The 18,470-nt window shown below is 37.5% G+C and overlaps 1 protein-coding gene across 1 annotated transcript; it reads left to right on the top strand.

Annotated features, from left to right (window-relative positions):
- The first annotated feature begins 9,638 nt into the window (after window positions 1-9,638).
- Window positions 9,639-12,066, top strand: LOC143635197 (putative WRKY transcription factor 40). The gene is made up of 4 exons (XM_077103081.1): window positions 9,639-9,868; window positions 10,178-10,477; window positions 10,690-10,806; window positions 11,568-12,066. The coding sequence occupies exons 1-4, from the start codon at window positions 9,803-9,805 to the stop codon at window positions 11,790-11,792; spliced, it is 708 nt and encodes a 235-aa protein (XP_076959196.1). The 5' UTR covers window positions 9,639-9,802; the 3' UTR covers window positions 11,793-12,066.
- Window positions 12,067-18,470: the final 6,404 nt, after the last annotated feature.

Genomic DNA, 18,470 nt, shown 5'->3' with positions numbered 1-18,470 from the left:
CGCAGGTCAGTTGAAAGAGTTCATCCCATTAAATGAAAGTGCCGGTCTATCCGCATGAATCATGAAAGGAAAATGAACACTAACCTATCGACAACCGCGCGTCGAACGGTTCAAAACAAAATTCTTAAAAAGATGAGAAAAACCTACACGCAGGTCAGATAAGGGTAAAGTTCTGCCATCCTACTAAGTGCAAGTGACGGTTCTACCCGCACAATCACGAAAGAGGAAGCAAAACTTCACCTATTATCAACCACGTTCAAAGGTTAACTTATCCTCAAAAGATGAGAAAAACCTACACGCAGGTCAGATAAGGGTAAAGTTCTGCCATCCTACTAAGTGCAAGTGACGGTTCTACCCGCACAATCACGAAAGAGGAAGCAAAACTTCACACCTATTATCAACCACGTTCAAAGGTTAACTTATCCTCAAAAGATGAGAAACCTACACGCAGGTCAGATAAGGGTAAAGTTCTGCCATCCTAAGTGCAAGTGACGGTTCTACCCGCACAATCACGAAAGAGGAAGCAAAACTTCACATCTATTATCAACCACGTTCAAAGGTTAACTTATCCTAAAAAAGTAAGAAAAACCAGCACGCAGGTTAGATAAAAGTTAAAGTTTAGCCATCCTACCAAGTGCAAGTGACGGTTCTACCCGCACAATCACGAAAGAGGAAGCAAAACTTCACACCTATTATCAACCACGTTCAAAGGTTAACTTATCCTAAAAAAGTAAGAAAAACCAGCACGCAGGTTAGATAAAAGTTAAAGTTTAGCCATCCTACCAAGTGCAAGTGACGGTTCTACCCGCACAATCACGAAGGAGGAAGCGAAACTTTAACCCACTATCAACCACGTTCAAAGGTTCTTATTCTGAACACTTGGAAAATTGCTAATTTAAACATGCAAGTCATAAGTTTATAAAGCAAGGAACCCAAAGAAGGAAATAACAGTCTTATACGCAAAAAGATTAATATTTCAATGATGTATTACAACAGTGGCCGGGTAACTACCCGCCTAAAAGAAATCTATACAAAGCTAAGTCTATCCTAGCGGTGGGAAGAGATCTTCAGGATCAGGCTTCAGGGCCACCTCCGCTTGGACCAGCACCGTCTGAGCGTGGCTGCCCAAGGAAAGCCTTAAGGATGTTTAGCCCATCATCAGCAGCAGCAGCCTCATTCACCTTCTCCACCACTGGATGCGGGAAGGCAGCGTACTGGTTCACAGCTTGGTCATAAGCAGCTTCAGTATTAACATTGAATAAAGGGAAGTTGGAGGGCGGAAAGCCTCTCTCAGCAAACCCTAGACCAAGCAGGAAGCCAGTCTTCTCCCCATCCTCATGAGAAGCGTTGAGGGCTGCGCTCATCGCATCGTCATAAGAGGTCTCTGAAAGGACCCGACGCGCAACCTACAAAAGAATACAAGTTAGAACATTTTCTAATTACGAGCGGAAAGCGTAAAGAAAAAGATAAAGATACCTGAGGCAACGCTTCTCGAAGCAGCCATTGGAGGGTAGCTTGACTTTCTTTGTAAGCACGTTCGGCTCCGTTTTTATCAAGGTTGGCAAGTTGAACTTCCTTGGCGGCAGCCTCTTCGACGCTTTTGAGTTTCCTTTCAGTGCGGTCAAGCACCCCCCTCTGGTCAAGGATCTCCTGCAGCTTCTTGGCATCTTCCATTGCCAAGGCGTCATGAGCATGCTGAAGAGCCTTTAATTTGCATTTAAGCTGCTCATTCTCTTCGCGAAGCGGCTCAACAACAGCTTCAGCCTTGGCAGCCCTCTCAGTTGAGTTTCGCGCAGTCTCCTTGGCCAGCCGAAGCTGTTCATTCACAGCTTGGGCAGCCTTGGAGCGGGCCTCGAGTCGCGCCTGGACTTCAACCTCGAGGGCCTTGAATGCCTTCTCCTTCTCGGCTGCGGCAGCGGCCAACTGCCGGTTCTCCTCCCGAAGAGCCCGCGCTTCAGATACATCTTTGGCGCGAGCTGCTTTTAACTTGTCGTTTTCACGACAAAGCAGCTCGACGCGGGGCTGCGTCCGGGCCTGGAGAACCCGAAGCTCATTGGTTAGCCTACCCTCTTGGTAGCTAGCCATGGCTTCCCCCAACGCACCATGAGGAGCAGCGTGGCGAGCCCAGTCCACGCACTCCACAGGGGTACGAAGGGTTGTTCCTCGGCGTATGTTCCATCTTGGAACATACACTTCATTGGAATCCGACACTGCAAAAGAAACAAAGGCAGTTAGGAAAAGATGATAAAAATATATAAGGGAAAAAGAACCCTACGTACCTGTAGGGTCAATAACAGGCCGATAGCCGCCAAACCCATCACCTGAACCTAAAGGAAATCCATCCAACAGGTCAGGCAGACGGGAAGGTGGCATAGATCGGCGGGAAGCCTGGCGCATACCTGATGGTCCGGCCGTCGGGGCCGGTGGCGCAGGTATAGTGGCAGCCGCTGTGGTAGCCATGTTTGGCGCCACCTCCTCAGCAACAGTAACCGCCGGCTCCGTGAAAGATGCTGTAAAAATTGCACTCACGGCCGGCGGAGACACCTTCTCAGCTGGAACAGCCTCAGGAAGGCTGGAACCAGCGGAAGCAGGCGTAGACGCCTGGGTCGACGCCTCGGGAAGGCTGACCGAGCCTACCGTCATTGGCGGGGGAATACTTGCTCCAACTCCACCCTGGAATGCGTCAACATCCACACCTGCACAAGCAAAAGTGTTAGAAAAATTTATTTGAAACAACAAATCTAGACAAGAATTATGGGGGTACTCACGGGGTTTCTTGAGCTTGAACGCACGGACGAGCGGGGGCGAACCCGATGGAGCCGGCCTCTTGACACCGGTAACCGTCGTCGTCGCTGCCTCCCCGGAGGTAACACCTGCAGCCTCCGGAGCGGTGGTCTCCTCACCACCGGGCTTCCCCGCCACCTCTGCATTATCTGACTCCGAGTCAGATAGGACTACCGGGTCGGCCGTAGAGGCCACCTTCTCCTTGCCCTTCCCGACGGCAGCCTTTTTCTTCCGCACCAGTGGAGGACCTTCTGCGGATTCCTCAGAAGAAGAAATGTCATGAACTCCAGCAGCAGGCACAGCATTGAGAGGTTCAGGGTAGAAGATAGGCTTACCTGGCCGTCGGTGGCTCAGGATCTCTTGGCCTGGCGGGTAAACCTCCACGAACCGACCCGCGGTCTGCTCTAAGATGGGCAACTCGTTCTCGTCCAGAGCACGAGTACCCATCCGCGCGGGACCATCTTCCTCCCGCGGGTTCAGGAGCGACTGAAGATCGTTCCCCTCTGAAATCAACAAGAAAGTTAGTAAAAATCGAAGTCAGCAAAATGAAACAAGACGTACCATAAGGGACAGAGTTCGAACCATATTCAAGGACGATCGGAACCTTATCCGCATTCGCCGCCTTCCACACCCGGCTCATCCCCAACATCACCATCGCCGACTCCGGAAAACGGAAAACCGGGGACTGGACCCGGGAAATCTTCGAGAACCATTCCGCCTCCTCGTAGTTGAGGGCGGGAAGGTTCGGAAGCGCCTGGCCATTCTTGAACTTCATGGCGATGGGGATGGCGCGAGCGGATATGAAGAAGAACTCTCTTCTCCATGAGCGAAGACTCCGCTCGGTGGTACAAATCTTTAAACCCTTGATACGGGTTGTAAGAGTGTACCACCCTTGGATGCACCTCCATGTATAGAAGGTCATCAGGCGATCAACGAGGGGCTCAAGGCCCAGTATCCGGCACACCCACTCAAAGTGCCGGACCTTGGCAATGGCCATGGGGTGCACCTCTGTCAGGTGCACACCGTGCCTCTCTAGGACACGGTACACAAACTTTGTCAACGGAAACCTAAGGTTCCCGTAGACAAAGAATGCAGCATAAACCCCGATCTTGCCACTAGGGGCATCGTACACAGTATGGTGGGGTTCAGGAAACTCAGGCTCGAGAGACTCGAGCATGAACTTCCTGATGATATACTGGTACAGATCGACAGGAAGAGAGCACTGGCATTCGCCAGCAGTCTTCTGGTCATCAGCATCATGAGAAGACATGGTGGAAGAAAGACGAAAAGAGATTTCAGGGTAATGCTTTACTGAACAGAAAAATTCGCCGGAAATTACTTGAGAAGAAGAGATGAAAGTGGAAAGTGTGAATTGCAAATAACCCTCTCCCCCTTTATATAGTAATCGCAATTAATGCGGTGAATTTAATGCGGAGGAGAGAGAAATCAAATGTGCAATGAAACTATGACACGTGGCAAAAAGCAAGCTGGCAACAGCTGTTGAAAGGACGTGTGCCAGTAATTTCGCGGCCACGCGCCCGAAAAATCGCTCTCACGCGCCTGAAAAAGCGACTGGAATGACCATGTTCTGTCACGTCACCATAACTTCCTGCACGTCCTGACACAGTCAGAAGAAACCGTCGCACGACGTTTCAGAGGTTTATCTTTTCACCAACTCTTCGAATTTCAAAATTCAAAATTCGAAAGTATTAAAAAGTAAGCGGGAAAATACCCCTTACCCCTTGGCAAGCAAGTAACCGTAAGACGGATGCGGGTACAGTGTAAAGGCAAAACCCTTCACATACCTAGCACCCGCAGGGAATTGAAGCCAAATAAACCTTGGCAAACAAGTAACCGTAAGCCGGCTGCGGGTACAGTGTTAAGGCAAAACCCTTCACATACCTAGCACCTGCAGGGAATTGAAGCCAAGAACCTTGGTGAACAAGTAACCGTAAGACGGATGCGGGTACAGTGTTAAGGCAAAACCCTTCACATACCTAGCACCCGCAGGGAATTGACGCCAGGAATACCTTGAGAGTAAAGTAACCGTAAGACGAGCGCAGGTACAGTGTTAAGGCAAAACCCTTCACATACCTAGCGCTCCGCTGGGAATTGAAACCAAGAAGGATCTTCTGGGCAATGCTTGCGGAAACGGAAATAGCATCCCCGCATAGCGGGAACATCGAGAACTACGTTGTTTGAAGCTCCAGGATGGAATTGGTGGTCTTAACATAATTGATCACTATGTTCAAAACTACCAAAACCTCATGGAAAATACATACAACTGGGACTCAATGCTCCTGACTTGCGAGGAGGTTACAGACCTACCCGCATCATACCCAAAGACCAAGCAGGAAACTCGGGCATTTCTGCAAGTGACAAGGACTTCCGCGGAAAGAATCCCCATGGAAAACCTTACAAAACCCTTTTCAAAACCCTTTGCTCAAGTCCAAAAGTTCACCTCACTTCATTAAACACTCATGAGAAGAACATTGGACTGGGGGGACTTGAAGAGGTAGGTCCCAGCAGAGCCCAGTTGGACCCGCAAGACTCACCTTAAACAGGGACGTCTGCGCAGAGACCAACTGGATCCGCAGGACCAACCATGCTCAGAGACGTGACGTCCTTACGCGCAGTACGCAAGCTGGTCCCGCAGGAAATGCCTCCCAATGGTGAAGGACTCCGCCTGTCCCCGCAGCCTCGGATACAAGCCATTAGGGAAGGCCACCCGCGCAGCATGGCTACACGCACAAGGCACTTAGCTCTCAATCGTTCAGTGTCACCTGAAGGAATGAGCCAAGCCGGGAGCAATCCCGCACAGAGGCGGGAGGGGGAATACTCCCGCCCAAATAAGCCAGTCCGTATACTGAAGGATCTTTTACTGTACCTGACGAGGTATGGGCAAAAGATCTGATCAGAGATGCGACAGCTCACTGACAGCAGCATGGCAGACAGCACGCCACAGCACTGTGACCAATAGCCGCCGCCTACCCACCAACTCCTGCCATACCACGTGCCTAGCCTGTAGTTGGCAGAAGAGGAAGAGTGCACGACACGCCTGCTCTGTGTCAGCCGCTACCTATCCACCACTCACAGGCAGGGCACGTGCATAGGTTACAGTTGGTAGCGTGTTGGGCCGGCTAAACCCCTTGGAAACCTACCTTCGGCTATAAATACCACAAATGGTATGATCATCTCATCTTATCATATCTTACAACATCTTATCATATCTTACAACATCTTATCATATTATACCTGATATCTGCTCTAGCAATCTCTTAATATACTTTTATATTTAAAGAGCAATCTAGTCTGATTCTCACGCCGGAGGGTGGTCACAAGGAGGAACCCCCCCCCCTTCTCAGTGACGAGCTCACGGTGTCTGTTTTGCAGGTTATCAGAAGAACCATCTTCCAAGGGTCTAACCCCTCGTGGGAAACATCTCTCCAACCCCCAGGTTACCAGTAACCTGCCCGGGGTCCGGTTAGTGTTTCTTCAGTTTCAATATTGATCAACATGCATGTACAAGTAGAAAACTCGTAACATGCATCGACTTTTCATCTTGATCTACGTGTACTCCTAGAAAAAACCATCGAACATGCATCGACTTTTGGACGAACGATCAAATAGTTTCTATTCATTTGGCCATTTGACAAGAAAAGAATAAAAAAATCATATTAGCAATGAATTTCTTTGAAATTTAATTAAATAAAGACAAACATTTATTTTTCTCTCTTTATATAACATATATTTCAGTTTTATTTAAATAAAATAAGGCCAAACAATTCATTTTTCTCGGGAGGGGCGCATGTTATTCCCGCCCCAAACTGCAATTTAGTCTATATAATACGTGTTTGGATAAAATACAAATAACATATTTTGTACAAAATGCACAAATCAAAGATAAAAGGGACACGTGTCAAAATGTATATAATAAAGTCTGCTCGATCAATTGATATAACAAAGCTCTAGTTAAATAAAGTAATTACTATTGTTTTATATTTACCCTACTTGTGAAAATAATTACTCTATATTAGAAATTATAAGTTTATAACACTACAAACAAATATGGTAGTTAAACAACTTAATTACTCTAGTTCACAATTTAATTATATAATTACTTTAGTTACGCAAACATTTACTCTAGTTTTGATCAAATAATTGTTCTAGTTATACAAGCAATCAATAAGTTATGATTAAATAACTACTCTAGTTATAAAAATAATTAGGTAGTGTTTGGTACATATAAATGACAAACGGAATTGAATGATGGGAATGAAATAAAAAAAGTGTTTAGTGGGTCAATGAAATGAAAACAACGATTACACAATGAATCATATTTCATCAAAACTATTCATTCGCAAATTACTCTTTCTTTTTCCATTCCAGTCTTCTTTCTTATGACTTTCTTGACACCACCGTTGTCGCCGCCTCCTCCTAACCACCAACACCGTCGTCGCCATTGTCATTTTTTTTGAGGTGGGATATTTTTTGTCATTTGTATTCTATTATGCGTCTGTTTGTGCATACCAAATAACATAAAATAATTATAATATTTCCATAAGCTAACCAAACAAGACAATTAATGGTAATGATATATTTCATTTTATTCTCCATTTATTAATTTCCTCGCCATTCCACTTCATATCTATTTGTTACACCATACCAAATATAGCCTTACTCTAACTATGCAAACACTTATAGGAGCCACAACGGGCTACGACCTAGAGGTCAGGAGGATATGGCCAAGCAACGAGCGAGAGGGAAGCGTTGTGGAAAGAGGTCTGGCTGGGGAGGGTTTGTTGCTACAGACGGACGAGCGGACGTAAAGGTGGCCCCCGCTCTCACTTTCTCACATCACACACACACACACATATATATATATATAATTTTAATAATTTTTTAATGAGTTTATGGAGATTTGGTGTTACGGATGAAAATAAGAGTTTTTTGAGATAAAGTTTGACATTTGATGTGACGGTTTTTGAATGTTTAACATTGTGGATGTTCTTACTCTATTTGTGATTAAATAATTACTCTAGTTATGTATATGCATGCACTAAACTTCATCGGATTCAAAAGTCCAAGCTTGTATTTTGAAAATCAAATTTCATCAAATTCAAAATTTATTCTTCCACAATATTCATTCCAGTCCTACGCATATTCATTTACGATTGTTAATCAAGAGTCAAATTCAGTTCATGTTCTCGTTAGCAATCAATTTCAAATTCACACCTCATTATCAATCACATTCATATCCTCCATAACTATTTCGTAAGATTCTATATTATATTTCGCTATAAAAAGTTTACAACTTTAGTTGAGAAGGAGAGTTAATATCTTTTATCTTTACACAATAGTTACGTGTTTCCAACCTATGTGTATGTATACTTTTATTCTATAATATAGTTTGGTTGTTAATTATACGTCACCGGTGATGAATATTCTGACGTCATGCCATTCGTGCTATTTTGTTATCTAGGGTTCTCGGGTGTAAATAATAAACTTTCTTTTTTTCTTTTGACTAACATGTACGTTGTAAATTTCGTCTTTGTCATTGCTTCATAAACGTGAAACTAAAAAGTTTAATCAATAATTTATATGATAAAGACTTTAAATTAAACATTTAATAAATTTATGTATAATAAGTTGTCTACGATTTAGCAAAGTCTAAAGCTTAATCATATGTTAAATTTTGGGTTGATCGTGGCCATTCGAAGATCTCATCTTTCTGGAGCTTTGAAAGACAAATATATAAATTTCTTTTAAAATAGCAGTTCATGATAGTTATGTATTCTCTCTCTTAAAATCCGGTTGATGACTATATTATACTATATGTATTCCCTTCCCAAAGGTTATTATTGATGGAGGATGACAATGGCGACGTTGTTGGTGGTGGTGCGGTATCATCATCATCTTTGGCACATTGAATGAATTGATTTTTGTCTATTACATAAAAATGAGGACAATTCAAAAAAAATGTTTCAAAATTTAACTTAACATAATTTATAAATGTCACGTTAAAGTTCATCTTTTAAAGATATATATTGTCGACTGTATGTGTTAACAGATTATATTATTTTGTATAACTATACCCGTTTAATATATGGGTTTATTCAACAAATGAAAAGACTTTTTTAAGATGAAATGAATAATAAAACATTGTAATGTTTTGAAAACACTCCTAGCAATTCTCGCGGAAGAAGGTATGATCCAGTTTCATTATTCTCACAAACGATATAATCCACCAATATGAAGATGAGAATCGTTTGATATGTTTAAAGAAACTAGATCCTTGAAAATCAAGATACATTGACGTGTAGAAGTTGACATAAAACACACATAAGCCTTCTATCCAAAATAAACTATTTGCTATGCATCGCTACAAGAGCGGTTTTACACTTTTTAGGAAAAAAATGTTTTTCCGAAGAACCCTATTATATATAGGGAAATGATTATCTAAAAAGTCTATTTTATCTAGGTATGTTACGAGTGATTTTTGTTTTGGATTGAAACTGACTCAACTGAATTCTGATTGAACTCATTCCAGGCTTCCAGTGGTGTGTAATCGACTCCTTAAACTGTAAACCTAAACTCTAAAGCTAAAATCATAGTGTTAAACTCTACCGGCTAAACCCATAAATCGTAAAACTGAATCCAAAAACTAAAATGATAGAGTTCGATGAGCCATCTCCAACACCATTGGCCGGAATAAGTTCAATCGAAGTTTGTTTGTGCCGGGTTACCAATAAAACAAAAATTCTTCTTATTTAATACCACCCTATGCATGCCGTATACACGCACTAACAAGTTCTTTTCTTACAATAAATATATACTATCTCGTAATTTCCTGGAACTTTCTCCATGTGCATCCCAATCCAATCCCCTATAGCTAAGCACCTTTAAAAAAAAGGAAAAGAAGACCTTGACTTGTTATCCATATCTTTCTATAAAAACTTCAAGATATCCTTCTTGGGTTCTTCATTATCTTGACCAACACAAGACTTGGTTAATAACAATGGTGGAGACTTCTCATGGTATTGATCTTAACGTCACCCCCTTTCACAAAACTGATAATATCCATGTAAGTATATCTCAATCCGGTCTATGCAAATCGATCACATCAATATTTAGTGAATCCGAATCAAATACAAATTTAAGCTATATATTCGTGAGAAGTATGCGAAAAATAAGTGTCCGCTTTACAAAGTTATTAATAACTTAATTACTAATGCACAACATCAATTTATGTTAGTGGATTCAGAAAAAGATGCACTTAATGCACAACTTCTTACACAACTCACAAATATTTAGCATGTATATATATGGTTTATACATATGTATATCTAGGTATTATATGTGTTTTGTATCATTGTATGTATACAAATATCAGAATATCAATGATGATTCGGTTGGAGAGCTAAACAAAAATATGTGCTTAGAGAACAAGAAGCTAAAGGAGATGCTAACACTTGTTTGGGACAACAACAATTTCCTCGAAAATCAAGTAAACAAATTAATAAGAGACCATGATTTACTGACATCTAATTCTGTCAAAAGAAAGTTTAGTGAGTGTGTCGATCAGTGCAACACAAGCGGAAGCAAGGAGTATCATCATCAAGCATCGTTGAAAAGGCAAAACAACGGCATCTCACAAGTTTATAGACGGACAGATCCGTCTGAAAAAAGCATGGTACTTTACATGTTATCATGATTTTCTTTTACAATCTTTAAAGGGTAGCACAATGATGAGCGCTCGAGTCCTTTAGCAAGGTCTCATGTTCGAATCCAAATTTCACTAGTTTTCTATCTCTAACCCCTTAAAGACGTAACTGGCAAAAACTAAAGATTTTTAGTTATATATATATGTAACGAAATTTAGGTTTTGTTGAATGTGTTGTGTAGGTCGTAGAAGATGGATATCAATGGAGAAAGTATGGGCAGAAAGTGACCAAAGATAACCCTTCTCCTAGAGCTTATTACAAGTGTTCTTTTGCACCATCCTGCCCAGTCAAAAAGAAGGTTGTATGTCTATCAATAGTCTATTTAACCTCGTTTAAATAAACTAAAATTATGACATGATAACAATAAAAACTGCTAACAACTTAAATTTGTCATTTCTAATGTTGTGTAGTAAGCATGGATTTATCAACGGAGACCCAAGTTCAATCTCCAATTACAACACTTTGGGGGAACATGGGTGGCCTCGTAAAGGAAGACTGAGATCTTTGTAATCTCCAGTCGATCATGAAGGGCGTCCATATGTAAAAATCATATATGGTTGGTTTATACAAATTACACATGCTTCCTTAAGTTCGATCATATATAAGCCATATATTGGTAAACAATATATGGTGTAATTTGTATGGACGTGCTTAAGGATTAAACTGGACGCCCTTCGGATCAATCTGGACATATGTGGTTTATAGGTATATATGCATATCTGCTACATTTATATGTCCATATGTACATATGGAAAACCATATATGGTTTATACGTTAGCATGTTACCACCAGTGGGCCTTCGGACGAGTTGGTTTTCTCTGGAACTGGAGATAACTTGAAGGCGCTTAAGGGTTCTGTATGGCTGGCAGTGGTCTTTTGCCATTGGGTCACCCCGTACGAAGTACCTAGACATTCTATGTTTATTGGTCATTTAAAAAAAACTTAAATAGTTAAATGGATATACATCCATCAATAAACGTTTCTAGGTGTGTTTTAATAACATTTTGATCTACTGATCAATATTTCAAGACAACTAAATGTAGTGGACTTCAATTTCAGGTACAAAGAAGTGTGGATGATGCCGACCTTCTAGTCGTGATCTATGAAGGGGAACACAACCACAAATCAAGCGTGGAGAAAGAACACAAAACGGATGTGCAGAAATTTGATGAGGTGTTTGTTGAAAATATGGCTAATTCGTTAAAAAGAAACCCTGATTTCATCGAAGAGCTTGCCGAGGCCATTTTCTCCAAAGTTATGGAACAAGATATTAATTTATCTTGACACATTATAATGGATAGGTCTTGGTTCTTGCAGAGATAACGTAACCTAACCATATCATATGCTCTTTCTGGCCGAATTGCGGTCGCTAAGAGTAGTTGGTTGAAAACGTGGTCACAAAAGTCATTCGCAAACAAAGTTTAAGCCTAAACCGGTCACAAAACACTCACAAAATGGCATTTACGAAAAGTGCTCCTTAAATTTTGGGTTAGGAAATTAAATGTAATGTTCTATGATATGAGGGTAGATATCTTTATTGTCATCCATGTAGGTGCACGTTATCTGTGGAAGAACTGGTACATATTCATTTAACCAAGACTCATTCGATCAGAAGGATCTTTAAACGAAGACCATTGAATATATAATATAAAATTAACATCTTTTTGAGTTTGTTGTTATGGAACTAATAATAAAATAAAGATGGAAGGAGAAAATAATCACGGTACCAACTACCAAAAGTTAAATCAAATATTAAGTTGGGTGCTACAAATATGTATTTCATGCATGGAATAAGAAACTTGTACAACTATTACAAACACACACATTAAACTACCTTTAACTAATTAATCATATTTAGCTTTCGATTTCAAGCCACAAAAATGATCACACAATCAAGCCACTGAGGAATTAATAACAGTAATTCTACACGAAGAGAAGGCGTCTAAAGGATTTATAGATCCGGAGTTTATGTATTACTGAACATAAAGATGGGGAGATTTAAACATGACATGGTTAGATGATAGCATGTTATAGACCTAAGGCATTAAAAATCGGTTGTGGAGATTAGGCCGGATGATCACCACAATAATATCACAACCAGTCCGGTTGATATTTAAACCATGCGTAGTGAGGCATTATGGATGCCACATAGCACCCCAAACCCCCACCCCACCCCCACCCAATTTTGGTCTCCGGCGTTATGTATATAGCACCTCCCCCACCTACTTCAACCAATTATGTTTTTCCTTCACAAACTCTATCCAATAAAATATTTATGGTATTTTATTTAATTATAATTACAAGATTAATTTGGAAGGTTACCTATTACACATTTTTTGAGACCCTTTAAATGACATGAACATCACATGACGTAACACCCTCCCATAAAGAGATTACTACTACAAATGATCTTAACATCGTCCATATATGTACAACTCTGTGTGTATATAATCTCTTATTTTTTATTTTCCTTAATATTATATTAAGTTATCTAAGATTTCATATATTTTAGGTCTATAAAAATATCTTTAAATCTATAAATATTCACTAGATAACTATTAATGTTATTATATTAATTAACTAGTTTTATAACCCGTGTAACACACGGGATGATCTAAATAGTTAAGTTACAAATAAAACAATACATAATCTATATAAAAAAATGTATTGCATCTATGCTTGTATTATTATATATAAATTGATTTTATTTATATCACAAAATGATTTTTTCAAAAGAAAAATTAACTTAATAAAAAAAATAATGCACGTACAAAAACATACCCAAAAACACTCTATCTATTGAAAAATTATTCTCAGTATCATATATTTATAATTGAAAGAAATTTTGTTATGAACCAATTTCGGAGAATAAATCTCATATAATAATAGTTATGAGCTACACCATAAAAAAGATTTTGATAAGTTTGAGGAGCTTCTTGACTTTGCCAATTGAAAAAAAATAGCAGGTTAACCCGTTAAATTTTGTGAATATTTTGCTTCACTTGAGCATAATTTGTACGATATGCTTCACATACAATATTCTTATCACTATTCAAGGAAAAATCAATGTTGACACAAATGTTTCTAATTTGATAAAAGTTATAAGCATTGATAGCCCTGAAACTCTAGAAGTGGCATGTCGAAAGTGTTTATCATTTTTTCTTAAATTTTAATAGTCATGGAAAAAATAATCAATGTGCAAAATCCCGAATATTTTGACTATTTCCAAAAATGTCCTTAAAAAAATTCGAAACCCAATCGCATTTGAAATTATAACTTTCATTTTTTTTTTTACATTTTCTACTCAAAACTTTGAACCCGTAACAGGTTTGACGATAAATCTATTTACATTCTCAATTTTTTTAAAATATTCAGATTACCCTTTTTTTACCCGTAACAAATTTGAGCCAAATGTATTTAATTTATACCAAACGATCTATTTATCAGCTTTTAACCTGTAACAATCAAATTTAAGTTTACAGTATTCAACAATATACATAGTATAATATGTTAATGATAACATTTAAAATTATTGTATTTTCAATATTTAACAAACACGGTTTGTTGTTGATTTTTGGATTTCACCAAGTGTATTGTGAAATATATTTTAACAATGTATAGTAGCACAATATGTAAATATTTATTTTTATAAAAGTGTATAGATATAATATAAACAGAGTTTAAAGAAAAGTGAATAATTTAATTATATTATAGATATAATATAAATAGAGTGTAAAAGGAAAGTGAATATTTATTGATCTATGAAATATATTAGTTTTGGAGGGAAAAAATTGTAAGGATTAACCATAAACTGACACGTGTCTACAGTTATTTTACTTTATTAGAATAGGTATATAGATTATTTAATTAAATTTCCATTGTAGACAATCATATAATTTTAATTGATATTATTGTGTTAGCTAAACTTAGTTGTTAACTTTGTAAGTTATTTAGATATACAATTTCAAGTTCAGTGAACCTTTATCTATATCATTATTATACGAGTAAACTGCGGTTTTCGTCCCTATGATTTGTTCAAATATGCGGTTTTAGTCCAGTAGTTTCAAATTTGCGATTTTCGTCCCTGTGGTTTCATTTCACTTGCAATTAAACCCGAATTCATTAACCTCGTTAAGTCTGGCCGTTAAACCCATCAACGTGAGGGACATTTTTGTCCTTTTACTCCCCAAATAAACCCCAGTTGTAATTCGCAAGCCCCCCTTACGTGAGGGGCTGAGGTGCATTTGGGAAAAAAAGGACAAAAATGCCCCTTACGTGAAGTGTACGTTGATGGGTTTAACGACCATACTTAACAGTGTTAATGAATTCGGGTTTAATTGCAAGTGAAATGAAACCACAGGGACGAAAATCACAAATTTGAAACTTTTGGACTAAAACCGCAGATTTAAACTAACCATATGGACGAAAACCGCAGTTTACTCTTATTATACGCATTTAAAAATTCAACAAAAAATTTCCTTATTTTTACATGCATGTGTCATGTCTAGTTAATTCTATATGTTGGCACCAAAAAATCTAGACAGCTTCTTCAAATTGTACATCTAAAAATGGCATGCAAAATGCTAAATCTTCATATCCTTTTCATTTATGTGAAATATTCATGTTTCCAGGAAATGTACAAAAATTATTCCTTTATATGAAGCATAGGAAAAATCAAATACTTCTTTGTAAATTGCTTATTTTTTTATATGTGACGTAAACACAAACTATTTATAATTCAAAACTTAATCTCTCTTAAGAAAATTCAAAGTTCTACCTAACAAATAAACGGTATGACAGTATGACACAAACATAGTTCACTAAATGACATCACAATGTGACATACTAATGTTCACAACATATTTTATCCCCAAGAGGCAACACCCAAATGGATTAAAAGTATATTTTTATATTGAGAGAACGCTATTTAACTATGAATACTTTGTGTACGTAATCACGCAATATTATGATTATATACACATATTCTTACAAAATTATATTTATAGGACTATATGCATATGATGATATGGTAAGAGAAAATAATATAAATGATCAATTTGACGAATGGAAAAAGCTCTTTTGATCAAACTTTTGCACCTTTAGCCATTTTAACTTCGTATAATATTGACTAGGGGTGAGCAATTAACTTAACCGTCATAACCGTTTAACCGAACCATAACCAATATAACCGAACCGATTTTAACCGATAACCGACATAACCAGTGGGTCGGTTTAGTGAATTTTCAAAAACCGTCAATATGGGTCGGTTTTGGTTAAAGATAATTCCAAACCCGCCATAACCGAACCGACCCATTTATTTAACCAACAATACGTTTGAGGCTAACTTCCACCGAACATATGGTCGGAATATACCATTTTGATGGAATTTCATTGTTGGATTATATGTTGCCGCTTTTCTTTTTTAAATATTTGGTATTAGTATTATGGATTATATATTTTGTCGGACTATGTAATGTCATTTTTTTGTAATAACTGGTACCAAACTTTTAGGCGTAGATACATTGTTTTGGTTACGGTTAACCGACCCAAACCAACTCGTTATACCTTCAAAACCGATTAACCGAAACCGCCATAATAGATTGGTTATGGTTATGAATATCCATTAATCGACATATCGGTTATGGTTATGGATTTGGCTTATAATCGCCCCAAACCGACCCATGCACACCCCTAATTTTGCCCATAAACGAAAAGAAGGGGATGTTTTCTATTTTATCGGATGTACGATGAAAACCGATTTAGGATAAAGTTTCACTTAATAAATGATTTTGGATGTGTTTTAATAAATTATGTATTATTAATCAACTATCAATAGTAGTAGAATAAAGATAATTACAAAGTAAACAAAATAAATAATATTTCCTAACTATGATTATAATATAATACTAAACTCTGATAATATATTTTCAAATAATCAAGTGGAAGGAAAACGCACAAAAGCTCAGACAAATGTATGATAAAAGACTAATTTATCTAGTTAATATTGTTATATATACTTTTGATATTGTTTTTATTAACACTATTATCACTGGCGGATACATGTTAAGCCCAGGGGGAGGACATACCCCCACTCAACTTTAGCCCAATAATATGGTATTTTTTAAAAACTAGGTCCAATAGGTCCAATCAAAATAGACCCCTTCAATTTTTGTTCCCTCAACTGCCACCCTTCAATTGTTTTTCATTTGCAATTGTTTTATACTTTACTATTTTTTAATTTGTATCCAATTGAATTTATATTGGCATTTAAATCGCAGGTTGTTGAACTATATATTCTTTTGTGTTTGTTGTACTTTGTTAGCCAATATTCACTCAATTTAGCTTTGTCAAATTGTTCTATCACTTCTTTTAGTGTCATAATTGTGGGAATTTCGTTTGTTACCGTTCATTATAATTTTTTTTACTGGACCCATTATGAATTACACATTCTAACATGATACATTTATTTTACCCCCACTGACAAAAGTTTCTGAATCCGCCACTGACTATTATTATCATCATTATTTCTCAAGTTATTTCAATATTGTTACATTAATTACTGTCACTAATTTTTTGGTCATTTTCAACAAAATATAACTTTACTTCCCAATATTCCAATGTAAATATTAATGAGAACGGAGTTGTGTTCATAATAAAATATTTTTTTAAATGAGGAAATGATTTCACACATGCAATGGTTAGATAGTAAACACGCATGTATAAAGTTCCTCACAAACATTTTGAATAGTTACAACTTACAAAGAAATACCTTGGTTGGCCGGTGTTGTAAGCATTGTCACATTTTGAAATTACTAATTTAATGATTTAATATCTTATATAATATATATTAAATATTAGTTAATTAAATGCCACTAGTTCATAATGGATCATGGTTTATAGTCTTAATATCCTTCTTTTTATAAAAGGAATATTGACTAACGAGAGACATCCAAACACAAGTATTCAAGTCATAAGTCTAAAAGATTCAACACGTAAAACGATCATGGTTTCAATATTGATCAACATGCATGTACAAGTAGAAAACTCGTAACATGCATCGACTTTTCATCTTGATCTACGTGTACTCCTAGAAAAAACCATCGAACATGCATCGACATTTGGACGAACGATCAAATAGTTTCTATTCATTTGGCCATTTGACAAGAAAAGAATAAAAAAATCATATTAGCAATGAATTTCTTTGAAATTTAATTAAATAAAGACAAACATTTATTTTTCTCTCTTTATATAACATATATTTCAGTTTTATTTAAATAAAATAAGGCCAAACAATTCATTTTTCTCGGGAGGGGCGCATGTTATTCCCGCCCCAAACTGCAATTTAGTCTATATAATACGTGTTTGGATAAAATACAAATAACATATTTTGTACAAAATGCACAAATCAAAGATAAAAGGGACACGTGTCAAAATGTATATAATAAAGTCTGCTCGATCAATTGATATAACAAAGCTCTAGTTAAATAAAGTAATTACTATTGTTTTATATTTACCCTACTTGTGAAAATAATTACTCTATATTAGAAATTATAAGTTTATAACACTACAAACAAATATGGTAGTTAAACAACTTAATTACTCTAGTTCACAATTTAATTATATAATTACTTTAGTTACGCAAACATTTACTCTAGTTTTGATCAAATAATTGTTCTAGTTATACAAGCAATCAATAAGTTATGATTAAATAACTACTCTAGTTATAAAAATAATTAGGTAGTGTTTGGTACATATAAATGACAAACGGAATTGAATGATGGGAATGAAATAAAAAAAGTGTTTAGTGGGTCAATGAAATGAAAACAACGATTACACAATGAATCATATTTCATCAAAACTATTCATTCGCAAATTACTCTTTCTTTTTCCATTCCAGTCTTCTTTCTTATGACTTTCTTGACACCACCGTTGTCGCCGCCTCCTCCTAACCACCAACACCGT

This window comes from Bidens hawaiensis, unplaced genomic scaffold (genome assembly GCF_021521415.1).
Source record: "Bidens hawaiensis isolate Kalapana, Puna unplaced genomic scaffold, B.hawaiensis_p1.1 tig00007413_1, whole genome shotgun sequence".
Lineage (NCBI taxonomy): Eukaryota > Viridiplantae > Streptophyta > Magnoliopsida > Asterales > Asteraceae > Bidens > Bidens hawaiensis.
Note: the sequence above shows the minus strand (reverse complement) of the source record. Positions and strands in the feature narration are given on the sequence as shown.